Raw genomic sequence first — 16,274 nt, forward strand, 5'->3', positions numbered from 1 at the left:
TCGGGGGGGGGGGGGAGTTTGAGGTGCAGAATGGAGTGAGGTTCAATCAGCTTCCATATGCAAATGACCTTGAAATGCTGTTCCAATCAGAGAAGAGTGGCCTAGGCTGCAGTGGGTGGGAGAGAAGAGCGGACCCAGCACCCATCCAATGCCAACTGATTACTCTTGAGAGGCAGTTCATCTGCCAACAGGTGATGCGGTACTCTTCAAGGGCCAATGGGAGAGCCTCGAATTGTGAATAAATTAGTAAGCCTTTTATATATATATAAGATGTTAATATTTTTCTTTAAAAGTGATCCATCATATAGACTGTCAGATTTAGATGTAGAAAAACCAGATTATAATCCCAGGGTCAAATTAAAAATTAATTTAAGCAATTAAATTTACTTTTGAGTAAGCACCAATAAACAAGGCTATAATGGTTGCAATCCTAACCCTCTTCCTAGGAAATAAATCTAGTTGAACACTGTGGTCCTTTCTTCTTGCTTCCCTCCTTTTTATTCCTTTCCTCTGGCTTTGAACAGCTGCTAGAGACAGCAGTTAAGCAGGTGACGGGAGCAATCCTAAGAAGCTGTACTCTGAAGAAAGTCCAGTTTTATTAAATGGGACTTCCTGCGAAGTGCCCTGAGAATTGAAGCCAAAGTGCCATCAGGCTGCAGGTGTCCTTGATCAAAATCAGTGAGCCATTTACCTGAGGTTGCTCTGAGAACAAACAGAGATGAGGATATGTGTGTTTTGACTCATAGGATATGATGTGAAGGAAACCTGGATTAATACTCAGTGAATGTATTATCCAGGATTCCAGCCCATCACGTAGCTGTTGACTCAGCACAAGAAGCTTGCCGGGATTAAAAGGTGTCTTGATCCTAGGCATGGGTGCCAGTACCTCCATGGCTAAACTGTTGCTTAAAATGTCATTAGGAGTAACATATGAGTGGAAGAACAGTTAGGCCCTTAATCTGTTTGCAACAGAAACAAACTGGAGTCTTAAACACATTTTTCTTCCAGCCAAAGTTTTTTGTGGACTCACATTGGAGGCAGACTCTAGGCCATGGCAGTTTTGCGCTGGGATTTTAAAAAATAGTTTTAAGGTGGCACAAGACTATTCCCCACCCCATTCCCCCAAGTATTCCTATTGCATGAGAACTATTGTGATCACATCATGTTCTTACACTCAGGTGAAACACTTGGGGGGGGGGGCTTGGGGGGGTCAACAGTGGGAGGGCTTCTAATGTCCTGGCCCCACTGGTGGACCTCCTGATGGCACCTGGTATTTCTGGCCACTGTGTGATACAGAGTGTTGGACTGGATGGGCCTTTGGCCTGATCCAACATTGGCATCTCTTATGTTCTTATGTTCTTATGTTCTCTTAAACACTTCAGTCTGCTACCATGGACAGAGGAAAGTAGCAGGCATATCCAGGGTCTGTCAATGAGGCAACACTAGCAAGTGAGCATACAGCGAAACTATGTAAACTGGTCCTGGGATTCCTATTCCCAGCACAAATAAATTTTCACTGGCCTTGACACCTTCTTAACATAACTCTTGCTGCCCAGCCTGTCAGCCCGAGAAAGCCTAAGGCTAGGGCGTTCCAAAGGAAGAGGGTTCCTTTAAATACAAGCGGGGATTTAAGAGGGTTCAGCCCTTGGCACAGGGATGCAAAAATGTATCTTTGCCGAAATACCTGGTGCAATCCCCAAGATCGCTGACTAGGGAGTGCACCGCATTAATCTTAGTGGTACTTCTTCGTGCCTAGGACTGGGCGCTCTGTGACTCACGCATTTCTTAAAATGTGCTCCTCGGTCCCGGGAGTGAGCAAACCGCAAAACAAAAACAAACCCGCCACCCGGTGAGCTTTCTGAATGAAAACTTCGCTGCTGTTGTTCCTCAGGGATGCCGCCTGGTGTCGACGGAGAGCGGAGTGCTCGAGAGCCCCGGCCCGTGGCTGCCGCTAGTTAAAAGCCAGCAAGGGACACCAGCCGCTCTTGGATCCGGGTGCGGAGCGCTCGGGAGCTGCCGCCTCGCTCGCTCAATGAGGCTGCCGCGATGGAGGGCGGCTCGGGCCCGGGGGAAGGCGCTCCGCGCGGGGCCGCCGCCGAAGTTTTGCTCTCGGGGGTCTTCTCGCTGGCCCCGTCCCTGAAGGTCGACTATACCCTCAGTCTCAACAGCGACGCGGAGCTGCTGATGCGCCGGCGGGACTCGGCGCCGAGCAGCCCGGCCACCCGGCTGATGCTCTCGGACTGTATCGGCTGCTACGCTTCCCAGAGCCAGGTGGCCGCCTACTTCACCCTTTTCTGCTACCCGCTCAAGAAGGGCTGGTGGGACTCCGCGGAGTCCAGGCGCAGAGTGGCTCGGACTTTCCGCGTCCTGGTGTCCCCGGAAGCCGAAGAGAACCGAGCCGTCGCCGAGACCTGGGCTGGGAAGATCAGGGAGCTCTCCGCCCCCCGGATCCCGAGGCTGGAAGGTGAGCGAGCGCCCGGCGGCAGGGAAAGACGCCTCGGTCCGGGGCCGGTGGGGCGGTGGGGGCAGGCGGAAGGAGCCGGGCGCGCGGGGTGGGGTGGGCGGCGGCGGCATCTTTGGGTCCCGGCTTCCCTGAAGGCTCTTGGGCGAGTCGCTGCCGTGTTTACTGGAGAGTGAAGTCCGCTGGAGCCGCCTTCTGAGTCAACACGCGCCGGGTAGCGCTGACTGTCCTTCCTTGGCTGTAAAACGAGGCTGCGTGGCTCCGAGGAAGGACAAAACAGCACTTTTGAAATAGAACTTTGTGAAACGACCGCGAGCGACCTTTAACAGTAATGACGTTCTCCGTTTCCATAGCTTATTTTAGGGAGGGAGGGAAGAGAGGGACTCTCTTCCAGTCTGAGTTACAGGCTCCTTGCTGTGTTTCGACTGAGGGTGGGAGTATGAGATCCCTGCTTCTCCGTAGTGTGCGACAATAGTAATAACCTCTGTCTTCAGGAGGAGTAGACTGGATTGACTCCAGGGCTGCCTGCAGTCCAAGTCCGTCTTTTGTGCAGATTCAGTGAAGGATCTTGAACAAGTCACTATGCCAGTGGTCTGTGTGGATTAAATCTATTTATTTATTTTTATTTATTGTTTATTTATTTAGGCATTTTTACCCCGCCCTCCCCGCAAAGCGGGCTCAGGGCGGCTTACAAGGGGCAAGAGCCCAGACATAAAATCAAATGTAAAAAGTAAAAAAAAGAAGAAGCGCCAGTTGTTCTGACCTTTAAACTTCCAAGGATGGGTGAGGAGTGGCTGAGGGACACAGACCCCATGTATACATCTGTTTCCCCTGAAGATGGGGTAGGCCATCTCACCTGTTATTAAAGCTCCACATGGAAAGCTCTGCTGCCAAGGAATTATCTGCAGTCAGTCACATTCCGTCAGTCTAATCTTCCTCACAGGGTTGTTGTGAGGATAAAATGGAGGAGAGGACAATAATATATAAAAGGACAATAATATAAGTTTGGGATCGTCGTATGTTACATATGACAATCTTATACATGGGGTTGTTTTACTGACCAGCCATGAGCCACATGCATGAAAATCTTATGTGATGGCCTATGTGTAGGTTACCTGCTGGTTTCGGAGCCTAGCCTGGACTGTGCAGTTTGATGGATACTTACATGAAAGTAAACATTGCATTCAGTGGAGCTGATTTATAAGTAAAAATGCATAGATTTGGACTATTAAATATTTATGTGTGGGGATTTTGTAATGTGTGGCCTGTGCAGCATGTTGTTGTGCACATTTTTTTCTAAATAAATCCCACTGAATTGAATGAGACTCCAAAACAAATGTGCATAGAACTTCAGCGTTCACCCCATTAAACAAGGATTGTGAGCCACAAACTACCGAAGCGCATGTATTTCCAAAAAACAAAAGCCATATAATAACTTTTATCAAACTCAAGCACATAGTTTAGAGTGCTGGACTTGGATCTAGGAGACCCAGGTCTTGCATCGTGGGCCTGTCACACACTCTCTGCCTAACCTAATAATAGGGTTATTGTGAGGATGATGTAGAGGAGAGGAAAATGAGATAAACTGCTTTAGGTCCACTTTGGGGAGAAAAGCAAAGTATAATTTAAGTAAATAACACAGCACAGTGTTTTGCCTCTTTTCAGGATCTCAGAATGGGTTATTTAAATGAAAATACATATAGATTCAAATAATCAGATTATTAATTTTGGGCTTCTCAAAGATGTCTAGGATTTTTCTGAAATGGCACTTTATACATGCTGGAATGGAATAACTTGGGTTAACATGATTCAAAGATTCTAGATGTGACAAATGTACCTGTGACACCTGCTGGCTTAGTATACCATGAAGAACTCTCAGACTGCAACCCACAAAGCACTTTCTGAAGAACAGGGCATCCAGTTTTGGTATGGAACAAATGTCTGTGGATCACATTTGCTGTAGATGATGCAAAGAAAACACTTCCTTAAATAACAATCTGGTAAGTAATGTTTGGGGAGGTGGAATGGTATAGTATAGTCTGATCTTGAAAGCTAAGCAGGATCTGGTACTTGGATGAGAGACCATCAAGTCAAACCACCTCTGCATAGTTACTTGCCTTGAAAACCCTATGGGATCACCATAAGTCAGCTGCAACTGACACACACACAAACTTGCACAAGTAATGGAACAGCTTAAGGTCCATCCAATCTAGCATTTTCTTTCCAACAGCAGCAAGCCAGGTTTTAAAAAAACGTTTCAGTCTATTAATGGTATTTCTTACTTCTTTCTACATGAGCTTTGCTGCAATTCAAAACCAGCCTGACTCTGCAAATCATTGTAAGAAACAAACTGGTTATGCCATTTTGAATAGTTGTCAACATAGTTGTCAGTCAAGATCATGCAATCCTCTGCATTTGTAAGATGAGTGATAAAAAAATCTTCAGCTGTCTTGCTTTAAAGTTGTGTTCCTAGGCCTTGTGAAGAAAAGACAGTTGAGTCCAGAGCCCATGTTAAAACCCAAGATTAAAAAAGGAAGGAACACAGGAATTTTAATCATCCTAATAGAAAATATGAACCAACTAGATGTGTGTGTGTGTGTGCGTGCATGTGTGCTCACGTGCAAAGTTCCATCAAGTCACAGCCCAACTTGTGATGACTCATAGGGCTTTCAGAGGTGGTTTGCCATTGCCCGCTTCTGCATAGCAACTCTCAATTGGCGGTCTCCCAATACTGACCAGGGCTGACCTTGCTTAGTTTCTGAGATCTGACAAGATCAGGCTAGCCTGGGCTATCCAGGTCAAGGCAACCAGACAGATGCTGGTACACAAATCTCTCTTGTGTTTATGGCCTAACATATTTTTATCCCACCCTTTCTCCAAGGAGCTCACAGCAGCGTACACGTTATCCCCCTCCTCTATTTTGTCCTCACAACAACCCTCTGAGGTGTGTTAGGTTGAAAGAAAGTGACTGGCCCATGGGTGTAAAGGTAAAGGTTCCCTTGCTCAAAAGCCAGCCGAATCATACTCTAGGGTTGCGGTGCTCATCTCCGTTTCATAGCCGAAGAGCCAGCGCTGTTGGAAGACATTTCCGTGGTCATGTGGCCGGCATGACTAAACACCGAGGCGCGCGGAATGCTGTTACCTTCCCACCGAAGTGGTACCTATTTATCTACTTGCAATTTCTTGCTCTCGAATGGCTAGGTTGGCAGGAGCTGGAACTAGAGATGGGAGCTCACTCCGTCATGCGGCAACTCTGGTCTCAAACTGCTGAACTACCAACCTTCCACAGCCCGCAGTTCAGCGTCTTAACCACTTGAGCCACCACAGCTCCTGGCCCAAGGGTGTGCAGTGAGCTTAATGCCTGAGAGGGATTTGAATCAGGTTCTCCCCAGTCCTATCAAACATGCTAACCATTTCAGGACAGTGGGTCTAGACAACATAATTTTATGCTATTTGTATCTCTTGATTTAGTGTGAGAGGTGCAAAGCATTTCTCCAGGGAGCTGCATGAAAATGGCTTTGCGGATAGGAATAATGGCCAGAGCTTAGGAACTCTTGTGTTACTGGAGGATATTGCACAATAAACATTGGGAGAGTCACCTGTAATCTGCTTAAAGACAACTGGGTACACAGGTGCACAGGCTTGCCTTGTCAAACAGGTTTGGAGCTGGGAGGTGGCGTACCTGATCTTTTTTCCCCACATGCAAAAGCCACTACAGGTTCTGAGAGCTTCATATTGCCTGTTGAGACATCACAGCATTCTGTGGACTGTCACCCAGCCTAGCCACTCATCTCATGCTGCCACTGAGCGGGAGGGGTACTTCTGTTAAGAAAAGGCCAGCTGTGCATGGCAGGTTCTGCTCTTATTTCCAGTGTTCCATTCACTTGAGCTGCAATAAACCATTCCCACTCCCACTTCACACAAACACTAAGCACAGAGGGGATTTTCTTATATCTGATGGTTCCTGTTCCTCCCCAATTCTCTCATTGGGTGTTATCATCCATTTTTTTTTACTGTGGCCCACATGGGACCCAGATTAAACCAACAGGGGATGTGCCTCTAAGTAAGGCTTTTTGTTGATTCCCTCAGCTGACATGAGTACTTGTATGATGAGCAATCACTCCACATATTTGCATCGCTACTGTACATAACTATATTTCCATGTGACTGTGGTTATGCATAGTTCAAAATGGACCTTGTGTTAGGTGGAGTAAATATTGCTCATATGTAAAAAGTAGGAGATGTGGAATGGTGTAGCCCAGTCTTGTCAGAACTTGGAAACTAAGCAGGGTCAATATTTGGATGGAAGACCACCAAGGAAGACTCTGTAGAGGAAGACCATGACAAGCCACCTCTCCTTCTCACTTGCCTCGGAAGCCCCTTGCTGGGGTGGCTATAAGTCGGTTGCAACTTGATGGCACTTAGGTACATATTAAACTAGCCCAATTAGGTATTTATGTGATAAACATGAGAATGTTTTATTCCGATATCATGATGACTAAGGATGATTCCTTATCTCAAGGATATAAGAACAACGTGGGTGACTGGAGTGGGCTTTAAATGGTATTTCTGAGAGGGAATTAGAGTTCACAAGGGGGGACCCGCGATACTCGCGGGGGGTGGTGGAGGGAGGCAGAGGAGGAAGCAGCAGGAGGAGGTAAGTACCCCCCCATCCTGCTGGTTCCCCCCTGTCCTCCACCCCCAGCTCCTCTCCCCCCCCAGCTCCTCCGGCAGTTACAGAGCGTCTCCTGCGCACGCGCAGGAGACGCTCTTGCACTTTCGGGGGGATTTAAACACCCCCCCGAATTTTTTTTAAACTTTTTTTATTTTTGTGCACACGTGGGGACTGGGCCACGTGTGCACAAACCTCTCCCTCCCCCCCAGGTGCCCCCGAAGTGCAGATTTAGATATCCGCACTCCGGGGGCAACTTCAGCATTAGTATAAGGATTTTCTCATTGGCCTCACTGAGGCAGTGCACAACTTTCAGTCTCAAAAGGGACTCTGGGGCCAAACTAGATAAGAAATAAGGAAATCCGCAATTGGATCTCTCCACCATTAAAAAAAAGAGATATAAATGTAGTCATGGGGGATGGGGGGCAGTTCTTGATACTGACCAGTCAGCAGTATTCTCTGGTGGAAGGCAGGCCTGGCAACAAAACACTTCTTTCAGAGGAGGAGAGCTTTGGTTCAGTTGCTCACTCTGACTTCAGCCCCAAAGCAGTGTCCAGGGACTATGCTGCTGGAAGAGGGTGTGTGTATCCCTGCACCATTGTCTCAGTGCAAATATTCCCCTCCCCCAAAGTGCCCAACAATGATGGACATTGTTCCAGACATTTTCTTATATCTGGGGGATACTGGGATAGATAAATTAAAAAATTATGATTATAGAAAATTATAAGGTGAAAATGAAAGATAATTATAATTATGTGTTCATTTGCTTGCTTTGAGTTCTAGAAATACTACAGCTGGGGGGGGGGCGAGCAGGAGGCAGTATATCCCCTTCTCTTTTACTGTGGGGTAGCTGTCCATGCAGTGCAATGTAGATAAGGTGCAGCTTTTCAGACTCCTGCAATGCTGTGATATGACAAGATGCACCTCTCCTGGAATTGTTCCTCTGCACAGCTCTTTGGTAGGAGCTCTAATACTGGCAGGTTAGGATCTCAGCTTTCTTATGGTACAAATGTGTGCCTATGAAAAGCTAGTGTCATTGCTGAGCATGTTTAGCTGCAATGCTCTATGGTGGTTCCCAGCAAATATTTCCACAGAATGAGGGGGGTGATTTTTGCTGTTTCCCCCCCACACACACACACTGCAGATGTCTTACTCCCTGCTCATGCTGTTCCCAGGGCTCCCATGTCTTTCAGGAGTGGCATTGGGTGCACATTTTGGGCTGGAGTGGGAGAGGGAGGCAAGCATGGGCGTAGACTTTCCAATTTCTGGGGGGGGGCCTGGGACTGGGCCAGAGCATTGCTAAGTCATTAAAAGAACTGGGACCCAATGACATCATAGGGAGGAGCTAGTGACATCACAGGCCATGGTCACTATCTATGGAGGTGGACCCATGTGGGATTTAGGGATGGGCTCCCCAGAAATTTAGGGAGGCCTGGGAACCGCCCTAGCAATGTCCCTGGGCTGGGCTAACCCCAGGAACAGTTGCCTTCTTAGCACACTGCTTAGAAACTTAGAAAGCCCCCCACACACCCCACACTGGAATAAGAACATAATATCAGGCCATACCACATTGTAATAAAGCCCCTACAACTGTATACAGGAATACTGAGCTTCCCTACCATTTGCCACAAGTAGCCCACCACACAACCAGGATCAAGACTCCTAAGTGGACCAACAGACAGGCATACACTCGTTTGAGAAACTGAGTATTACATTACAACACCTCTGGAACATTACAGATCAGTAGAGGCAGCACTGCACAGTGGTCAGAGTTGCAGATTGATGTGGGGAGACCCAGGTTTGTATTCTCACTCTGCTGGCTGGGTGACCCTGGGCCAAATCTCCCCTTCTCTACCTAACCTACCCCACAGGGTTGTTGTGAGGATGAAATGGAGACTCATGGGCAGGGTCCCCAGCTTCCCTGGCAGGAACACTATGTTAAGAAATCTCTCACAATTATGCAGCCATAGCAGGCAGGAGGGAAGGAGGCGAATACCTCCAGCGCAAGAGACTTGTAGAGGAAGAGTCAAACTTTGGGGGACTCACCCATGCACCATAGGGCCAAGGCATCAGGAGGCAAGAAGCCTGGGCGAGCTGGCCTCCTCCATGCCTGCCAGAAGATGAGGTGCAGAGGCGAGTGTTGGGCAAGCAGAAGAGGCACTCAGCCAGCCGCACAAGCTGTGCAAAGAAACTCCCACCACCCCAAGCTTCAGGGCTGCCTCGTTAAAGGAGTGCGGAGGCCAGACTCGCAAATGAGAAAAGGCAAGCTCAGGGTTCGTGGATCGCATTTTGGGCTGTGGAAGAGAAACCGGCTCCATTCCTGGAGTTCTCTCGAGTTCCTGCGCTTTTGGTTTTGCTTTTTGCCAATCCGCCTCCCAAGACTGCTCCAGGTGCTCCGGCCTGAGGGCTGCTGGGGCTTCCTGCAGTTCAGCCCCATTATATCCTATGGGCCATTGAAGTCAATGGTGAAAACATAGGGCATATTCTGGGGGCTGGAGGGGAGGGGGTTTGAGGGAGAGGCTCCAAAATCACAGGGTAGCTGCTGGAGCCTCTCCCCAAGTTACCCGCCATGTTTCAGGAACATTGAACCAGGGGGTCCAATTCTACGGGCCCCCAAACAGGTTGCACCCATCCCCTCCATTGTTCTCTATGGTGGGGAAAAGAGGAGGAGTCCTCGGTGCCACGTAGTGACCTTACCTCACCATCCCATTGCACCTCTCAGGTTGCATGTAAAGGGAGGCGAGAGGTGTGATGTGCTAGTTCTCTCGTGCTTATGCACCAGCAGCAGATCTTTCCAAAAGCAGCAAGAAATATGGTGGTACTTTCGGCGTTTGTAAGCCAGCAGGTGGGACTCTGTGAGCCACCTGGTGATCCTGACCAGAGAGTTGTGTATATGTGTGTGTGTGGCTGATCAAAACATCAGCTAATGAATGTGAGTAGTAGGGATTCAATTGAGAGTCTATAGACTGAGAGAGCAGCATAGAAATGTTTTAAACAAACCCAAGTATCTGTGTTGCAAGAACAGCAAGTGTCACACTGCAGCACACTGGTATGAGCATGTGTGTACAATTAAGGTCTAACTGTAGGAAACTTTGGTCTCTCTCTTCTAGAAGCCCAATGTGTTGCGGATTCTCAGGGCTAGCTCTCTCCCTCTAGGTTAAAATGCAGATTTATTTCACCATGTGATGAATTATGTTGCCATCAGAGTCACTTCTCATCAACACTGCCAGTCATCCGTGAGTCTACCATGTGACAAAATTGCAAAATCATGTGGGTGCTTTCAGCAATGCATCTGGATTCTCAGTGCTGTGACTCAACATTTTTTTTTGAGCCACTATCACTAAGCACACAAGGGATGGAAGAAAAAGTACAGCTGGTTTTAGACAAGCTAATTGGAGGCCGAAAAGCACTGCTCCTGTACAATCTGTGTCCCACCCTGTTCCATTTTGCCTCCTGCCTAGGAGCCTGCAATTATCCTACTGCTTCTCCCTTTCTGAGAGACCTTCCGGCAGTGCACGGAAGGTAAATGCAGAGAGGGGATGCTATGAGAGAATGACACAATGAGCTGATTCAGTGCCCAGAATGTTGCTTTGTAAGCCAGTTCATGAAGTGTCAGATGTGGGGGGAAGGGGAGCCCAAAGCCAGAAGAGATTTTATTGCATTGCTAAGAGGGGAACAGAATAGAGAGGGTTTACACTCCACCATTTCTCTCTTATCAGCTTGCCACTCTGAACCCTCCAGAAAGCTTTCTGTCCCAATTTGTCTTATCCGTAGAAGCATGCGCTCTACTCCCCCCCCCCCATCCCCCAAGGCTTGTTCTTGGTCCTCTGATACAACTTGTCTGTGTTTAGTCTGCAGCACTTCTGGGTATTTCTCAAAAGCCAGTGAGTTGCTGTGCAAAAGCTAGTCATGTGAGCCAGCCCTTATCCGTTGCAATTGGTGGACAGCCACCTGAGAGAAGACATGATGACTTCCTATGTTAGAATTGGCCCATTGCCTAAAAGGCTGTTGGTCATTCCATCACACCAGGCTGCTATTTAAAAAACCCTCTCTTCCTTGTCTCCTTTGAACTCTGTAGAGCAGGCAAAAAATATCCAGACTCTGTTTGGAATTGAAATATACCATCCCTGATGACACCTAGGATGGCATTCCAAAGTGAAATCCGTCACTGTATCCTTGGTTACCTTGCTCATTTCTTTTCTCATCATGGAAAACATGTCTGTCTGAAAAGGTGTGTAAAGCGACATGGGTGTGGCTGAGCATATGTCCAGTTTCCTCCTGAAATATGTCTGGCTTGCTGGTTTTTCTCTCTTTGGAGAGAGAGTGACTAAAGCAGACTCAAGGAAAGAGCTGGCTTGCACAAGGGTTCCATGTATAAACATACTAATCGCCTACAGTAGCCCATTTATGTGTACAGTTAATACGCCACGGCCACACTAGTGTGCTAACATGCTAAGTCTGTATCTGAATTAGATAAGCATATGGAGCAGAGGTCCATCAGTGGCTATTAGCCACAAGGTATAGATGGGGGCTCTGGGGCAAGTGATGCTCTGTCTTCTTGGTGCTTGGGGGGGGGTCAACAGTGGGAGGGCTTCTAGGCGAGGATGTTAAGATGATTGGCAAGATATATGTTTTTCTCCTAAAACAAGAGATGCAAGATGAGGTAATGAAAATAACCATGAAGCCATGGGTAGAGAATGTGGGATGTGAGGTTGATGTGACGAAGTGGGAGAAGATATGGAACAATACAAGGTGGTTAAAAGCAGTAGCACTGAAAGAAAACATATATAAAGTGGTGCATCGGTGGTATACGACACCTGAAAGATTAGCTCGAATGTATGAGGGCCTGGACGCCAGATGTTGGAAATGTAAAACACAGTTGGGTTCATATTATCACGTCTGGTGGGCGTGTAAGGAGGTTAATAAATTTTGGAAGGAGGCCCAGGGTGTGCTATACCAGATAACCAAGAAACCAATCCCGTTAGATCCGGAAGTGTTCCTATTAAATATATACCCTGATAAATGGAAGAAAAAAGAAAAGTATTTAGTTCTGCATATATTAACAGCGGCGAGAATTTTGCTCGCAGAGGGTTGGAAGACTGACCAGGTACCAACTAAAGGGAAGTTGATAAGTAAAATAATCGATGTAGCTGAAATGGATAACTTAACACAAAAGATAAATGGGAATATGAATACTTCATTTCGAAATGTTTGGACACCAGTATATAGATGGTTGGAACAAGAGATGAACTAATCTGTAAGAGGAGGAGCTCTGTGTTTGTGGTGAGGGTGGTTAGTAGTGTGAATGTAACGTCTATCTTGTGGGCTAAACTGGTGGGGGGGTATGGAAGCTGTTATGTTGTTATGCTGTTATGTTGTTATGTATATGATGTGTGTTGAAAACAATAAAAAAGACTATTTAAAAAAAACAGTGGGAGGGCTTCTAATGTCCTGGCCCCACTGGTGGACCTCCTGATGGCACTGGTATTTCTGGCTACTGTGTGATACATAGTGTTGAACTGGATGGGCCTTTGGCCTGATCCAACATTGGCATCTCTTATGTTCTTATGAATGAGCCACATGGTCAGTGTGTTTGTACAGGGCACAGTGGAACACTTCTGAGGGTTTATCCATGGCTTCCATTGTACTAGGTTGAAACCTGTGATAGAGAATGAATGCTCACTATTGTGTGTCCCTGGGCATCAGAGTCTCCTGTCTCTATTCCTATGAAGATGAAAGATGCTCCATTTTTTGCTGTATACATATTTATATGCACTGGCATCTTATGTCAGAGCTATTTTCTATTTGTCAGATGCATCTTGAAGATCCCTAGATTTTATACGATGCATGGCATGTTGTGTTTGTTCTTGCATTGTTTAACTTTGGCTACACGATATTCTTCCAGCGGAATGAACAATGCAACAGGCATTTTCTGTCCATCATGAACAGGCTGATTCAAGATAGTCCAGTATAAGCACACAGAATCATTCACTGTGCATGTGTGTGCCATGGCAGACACTAAAGCAGCCTGACAAAATACAGTGTCATCAAAACTGTTCCAGGTGTACAGTTAAAATGTGTTCTGAGATCTGGTTGAAGAGGGAAGGGTAAACAAATTATGGTTATTTGCTGAAGCAGTAGCAAGCAATGCCACTGCTCATGCACTTAATTTTTCAATATCACTTAAATGTTGATGTGATTTGTGCCTGGAGGCCCTTAGGCAAAAAGTTTTTATTTGGGGGAGGGGAAACTGAGTACAGTGGTGGTGAACGCATCATTTTTTTCCCTAACAGCTATGATGTAGTGCAGAATCTCTACAAGGGATCATTTGCAGCCCAGCACAGAGCTGTCTCTTCTGCAGCATCTTGATGTTTCTCCTTCCCAGCCCTGCGATTCCATGGATGCATGGCCTCGTAATCCCACAGCTCCCCACTTTTGCTCCATCCTACCCTCTGCTTTTCTTGCAGCTTTGGTGTAGTGGTTTAAGTGCATGGACTCTAATCTGGGAAAACCAGGTTTGATTCCACACTTCTCCACTTGCAGCTGCTGGATGACCTTGGGCAAGCCATAGTTTTGTCAGAGCTGTTCTCTCAAGGACAGCTCTGGAAAGAGCTCTCTCAGCCCCACTTACCTCACAGGATTCTATTGTGGGGAGGGGGAGGGAACGGAGTTTGTAAGCCACTCTGAGACTCCGAGTGAAGGGCGGGGTATAAATCCAATCTCCTCCTCTTCCTCCTCCTCTTCTTCTTCTCTTGGTGATATCAGTCCCCATGCTCTCTTCTCTTTTCCCACAGTCCTATTTGTCCAGATGTATGGCTGAGCCTGTTTATGGCACTGACCAATTGTAGACATCCAGAGGAGGTTATTTCAAGACCTCGGGTTGGCTTGGGGATAGACTAGGGAGCCAGTCACTCAGGAAGACACAAGGCAAAGCATCCCGCTTTCTTTTTTCTTGCTTCCCTTTACCTTGCAGTTCAGCCAGACTCAGTTAAAAAGACAGCTCCTAAATGACAGTATCAACTGTTGCCGAGCTTAGCAAAAGACTCTCATTCACACACACACACACACACACACACACACACACACACACACTTCTTATCACTAGTTGTCACAGGCAGATGACAGTCTCCACCCAAACTTCCAGCCAGGCTAAAGTATAGCCTTGGGGTGCTTGCAGCCAGACACTCTGCCCCACTGCTTGGCTTTGTTCCTGGGAACACCCAGCTCCAGCCCAGCCTCCCCCCCCCCGCCCCCCCCCCCCCACTCATGAGGCTCTGGCTTGGCTCCCACCTCACTGGGAAGCAAAGGAGGGGGGGAAGAAAGCAAAAACAGAAAAGGCACAGCTGTTTGATGAGGGGGCAGAGCAAATTTGGGGTGGGGCATTGCCTGTTGTCAACTCTCCCCCCCCCCTCACGGCAATGGGCCTCTGGAAACTCTTAAGTGAAACTACTGACTGCAAAAGTGAGTGCTCATTAATGGCTTTCCCCCCATAATCTTCTCCCACAGAACTGCATCCCATATGGATCTGCCTCATAGCATGTGTCTTAGAATTGCTCTTCAGAGATTCAATGAGATGCCCTGGTTATTTATTCGTTGGGATGCAGGGACAGAAAAATAAACTAACATTACCAAGAGGCACCAAGCACACATTTGGCCTGGAGTTGATTGGGGTGTGTGAGTGTAAAATTATAGTCTAAAAGGTAGATGTTTGCAACATACAAAAATAATTTTTTTTCTGTCTTTACTGTAGTGAGGCAAACACGGCATCTGTGAGAACCTTACTTTCACTGAGTCTGAAATATCTTTGACAGCTTCTGACTTTTAAAGAATGTATTAGTGCTCCTCTTCATCAATGATGTCCAGAACTGTATTTTTAAAATGCCAATATGGGCTCTTAAAGACTGTATGGAGGTGCTTTTTATTTTCCAGGTTTGGGGACCTTCCTAACATTGCAACTTTTGTGTTTATCAGTTAGGGCTGTAATACACACACTGATTAAATGCAAGTACCTTTAGTGCTACTAAATCTACTTCCATTTGTACTATTAATTTCAGTTGAATTATGATCTAGATAGCCATTTTGAAGTGATTTGTAAATTGGACTGTTATTTCTCTGTTGAAGAGTCTCTAATGGGTTGTGATCTAGACATTTGGGAGAGACTGAGCTAGGCACTGGACTAAGGCCTGGCTCACACATGTGATCAGTGGCATGGCGGGTCCTGATAGCAAAACACACTTAAATGAGGATTGTCATGATAATCACCCTGCTGATTGTGTACGGGCAGCTGCCTTGCATGAATGGCTTGTCATTGGCAGCATGTTCAGAATGGCTGCATCCAAGCTGAATGCAGAGGTGAACAGGGTCTTTTTTTTAAAGGCATTTATTTTACGTTTCATAACTGGATCAGACAATATCAAGAAATAACACAAATAAATTATCATAAACTTTTTTAAAAGAAGGGAAAAGGAAATTATCTAGAGTGATTGACAATCAATTCCTGGAGCCTCCTGGCAGCTAGGAAATACCTAGCTACTTGAATAGTAATGAGGGTTCCCGTCAGATAAGGTAAAGGTAAAGGTTTCCCTTGCTCAAAAGGCAGTCGAATCCAACTCTAGGGGATGGTACTCATCTCTGTTTCCAAGCCAAAGAGTCAGCGCTGTCCGAAGACGTTTCCGTGGTCATGTGGCCAGCATGACTAAATGCCAAGGTGCACAGAATGCTGTTACCTTCCCACCAAAGTGGTACCTATTTATCTACTTGCAATTTCTTGCTTTCGAACTGCTAGGTTGGCAGGAGCTGGGGCCAGAGACAGGAGCTCACTCCGTCATGTGGCACACTTGGGTCTCGAACTGCTGAGCTATAGACCTTCCAGTCTGCAACTCAAGTGTCTTAATCTCTGAGCCACTGCAGCCCCTTTCCCGTCAGATAGAAGATAATAAAACTATCCGTGTCAGAATGGCCTTTAAACTTGTGTAAAAGAGGGCTAATTGAAGAGTTCCTCAACTCAGAGTAAAAATTACAATGAAGCAAAACATGAAATAAAAATTCAGGAGCTCTACCTATTCACAGGCAGAGTTTTTCCTGATGAGGAGCTCTCAAGAATCTGCCATACAGGACTGCTGAAGGCCGCCACTGCCCAAG

The 16,274-nt window shown here is 46.8% G+C and overlaps 1 protein-coding gene across 1 annotated transcript in view; it reads left to right on the forward strand.

Annotated features, from left to right (window-relative positions):
• The first annotated feature begins 1,655 nt into the window (after nt 1-1,655).
• Nucleotides 1,656-16,274, forward strand: part of SPHK1 (sphingosine kinase 1) — a 56,719-nt gene continuing 42,100 nt past the window's right edge. Inside the window, exon 1 of the mRNA XM_015424013.1 lies at nt 1,656-2,464. Coding sequence (XP_015279499.1) covers nt 2,047-2,464 — 418 coding nt within the window. The 5' untranslated portion in view covers nt 1,656-2,046. The remainder of the gene's footprint in view (nt 2,465-16,274) is intronic.

Source organism: Gekko japonicus, unplaced genomic scaffold (assembly GCF_001447785.1).
Source record: "Gekko japonicus isolate JY-2015 unplaced genomic scaffold, Gekko_japonicus_V1.1 scaffold442, whole genome shotgun sequence".
Classification (NCBI taxonomy): Eukaryota; Metazoa; Chordata; class Lepidosauria; order Squamata; family Gekkonidae; genus Gekko; species Gekko japonicus.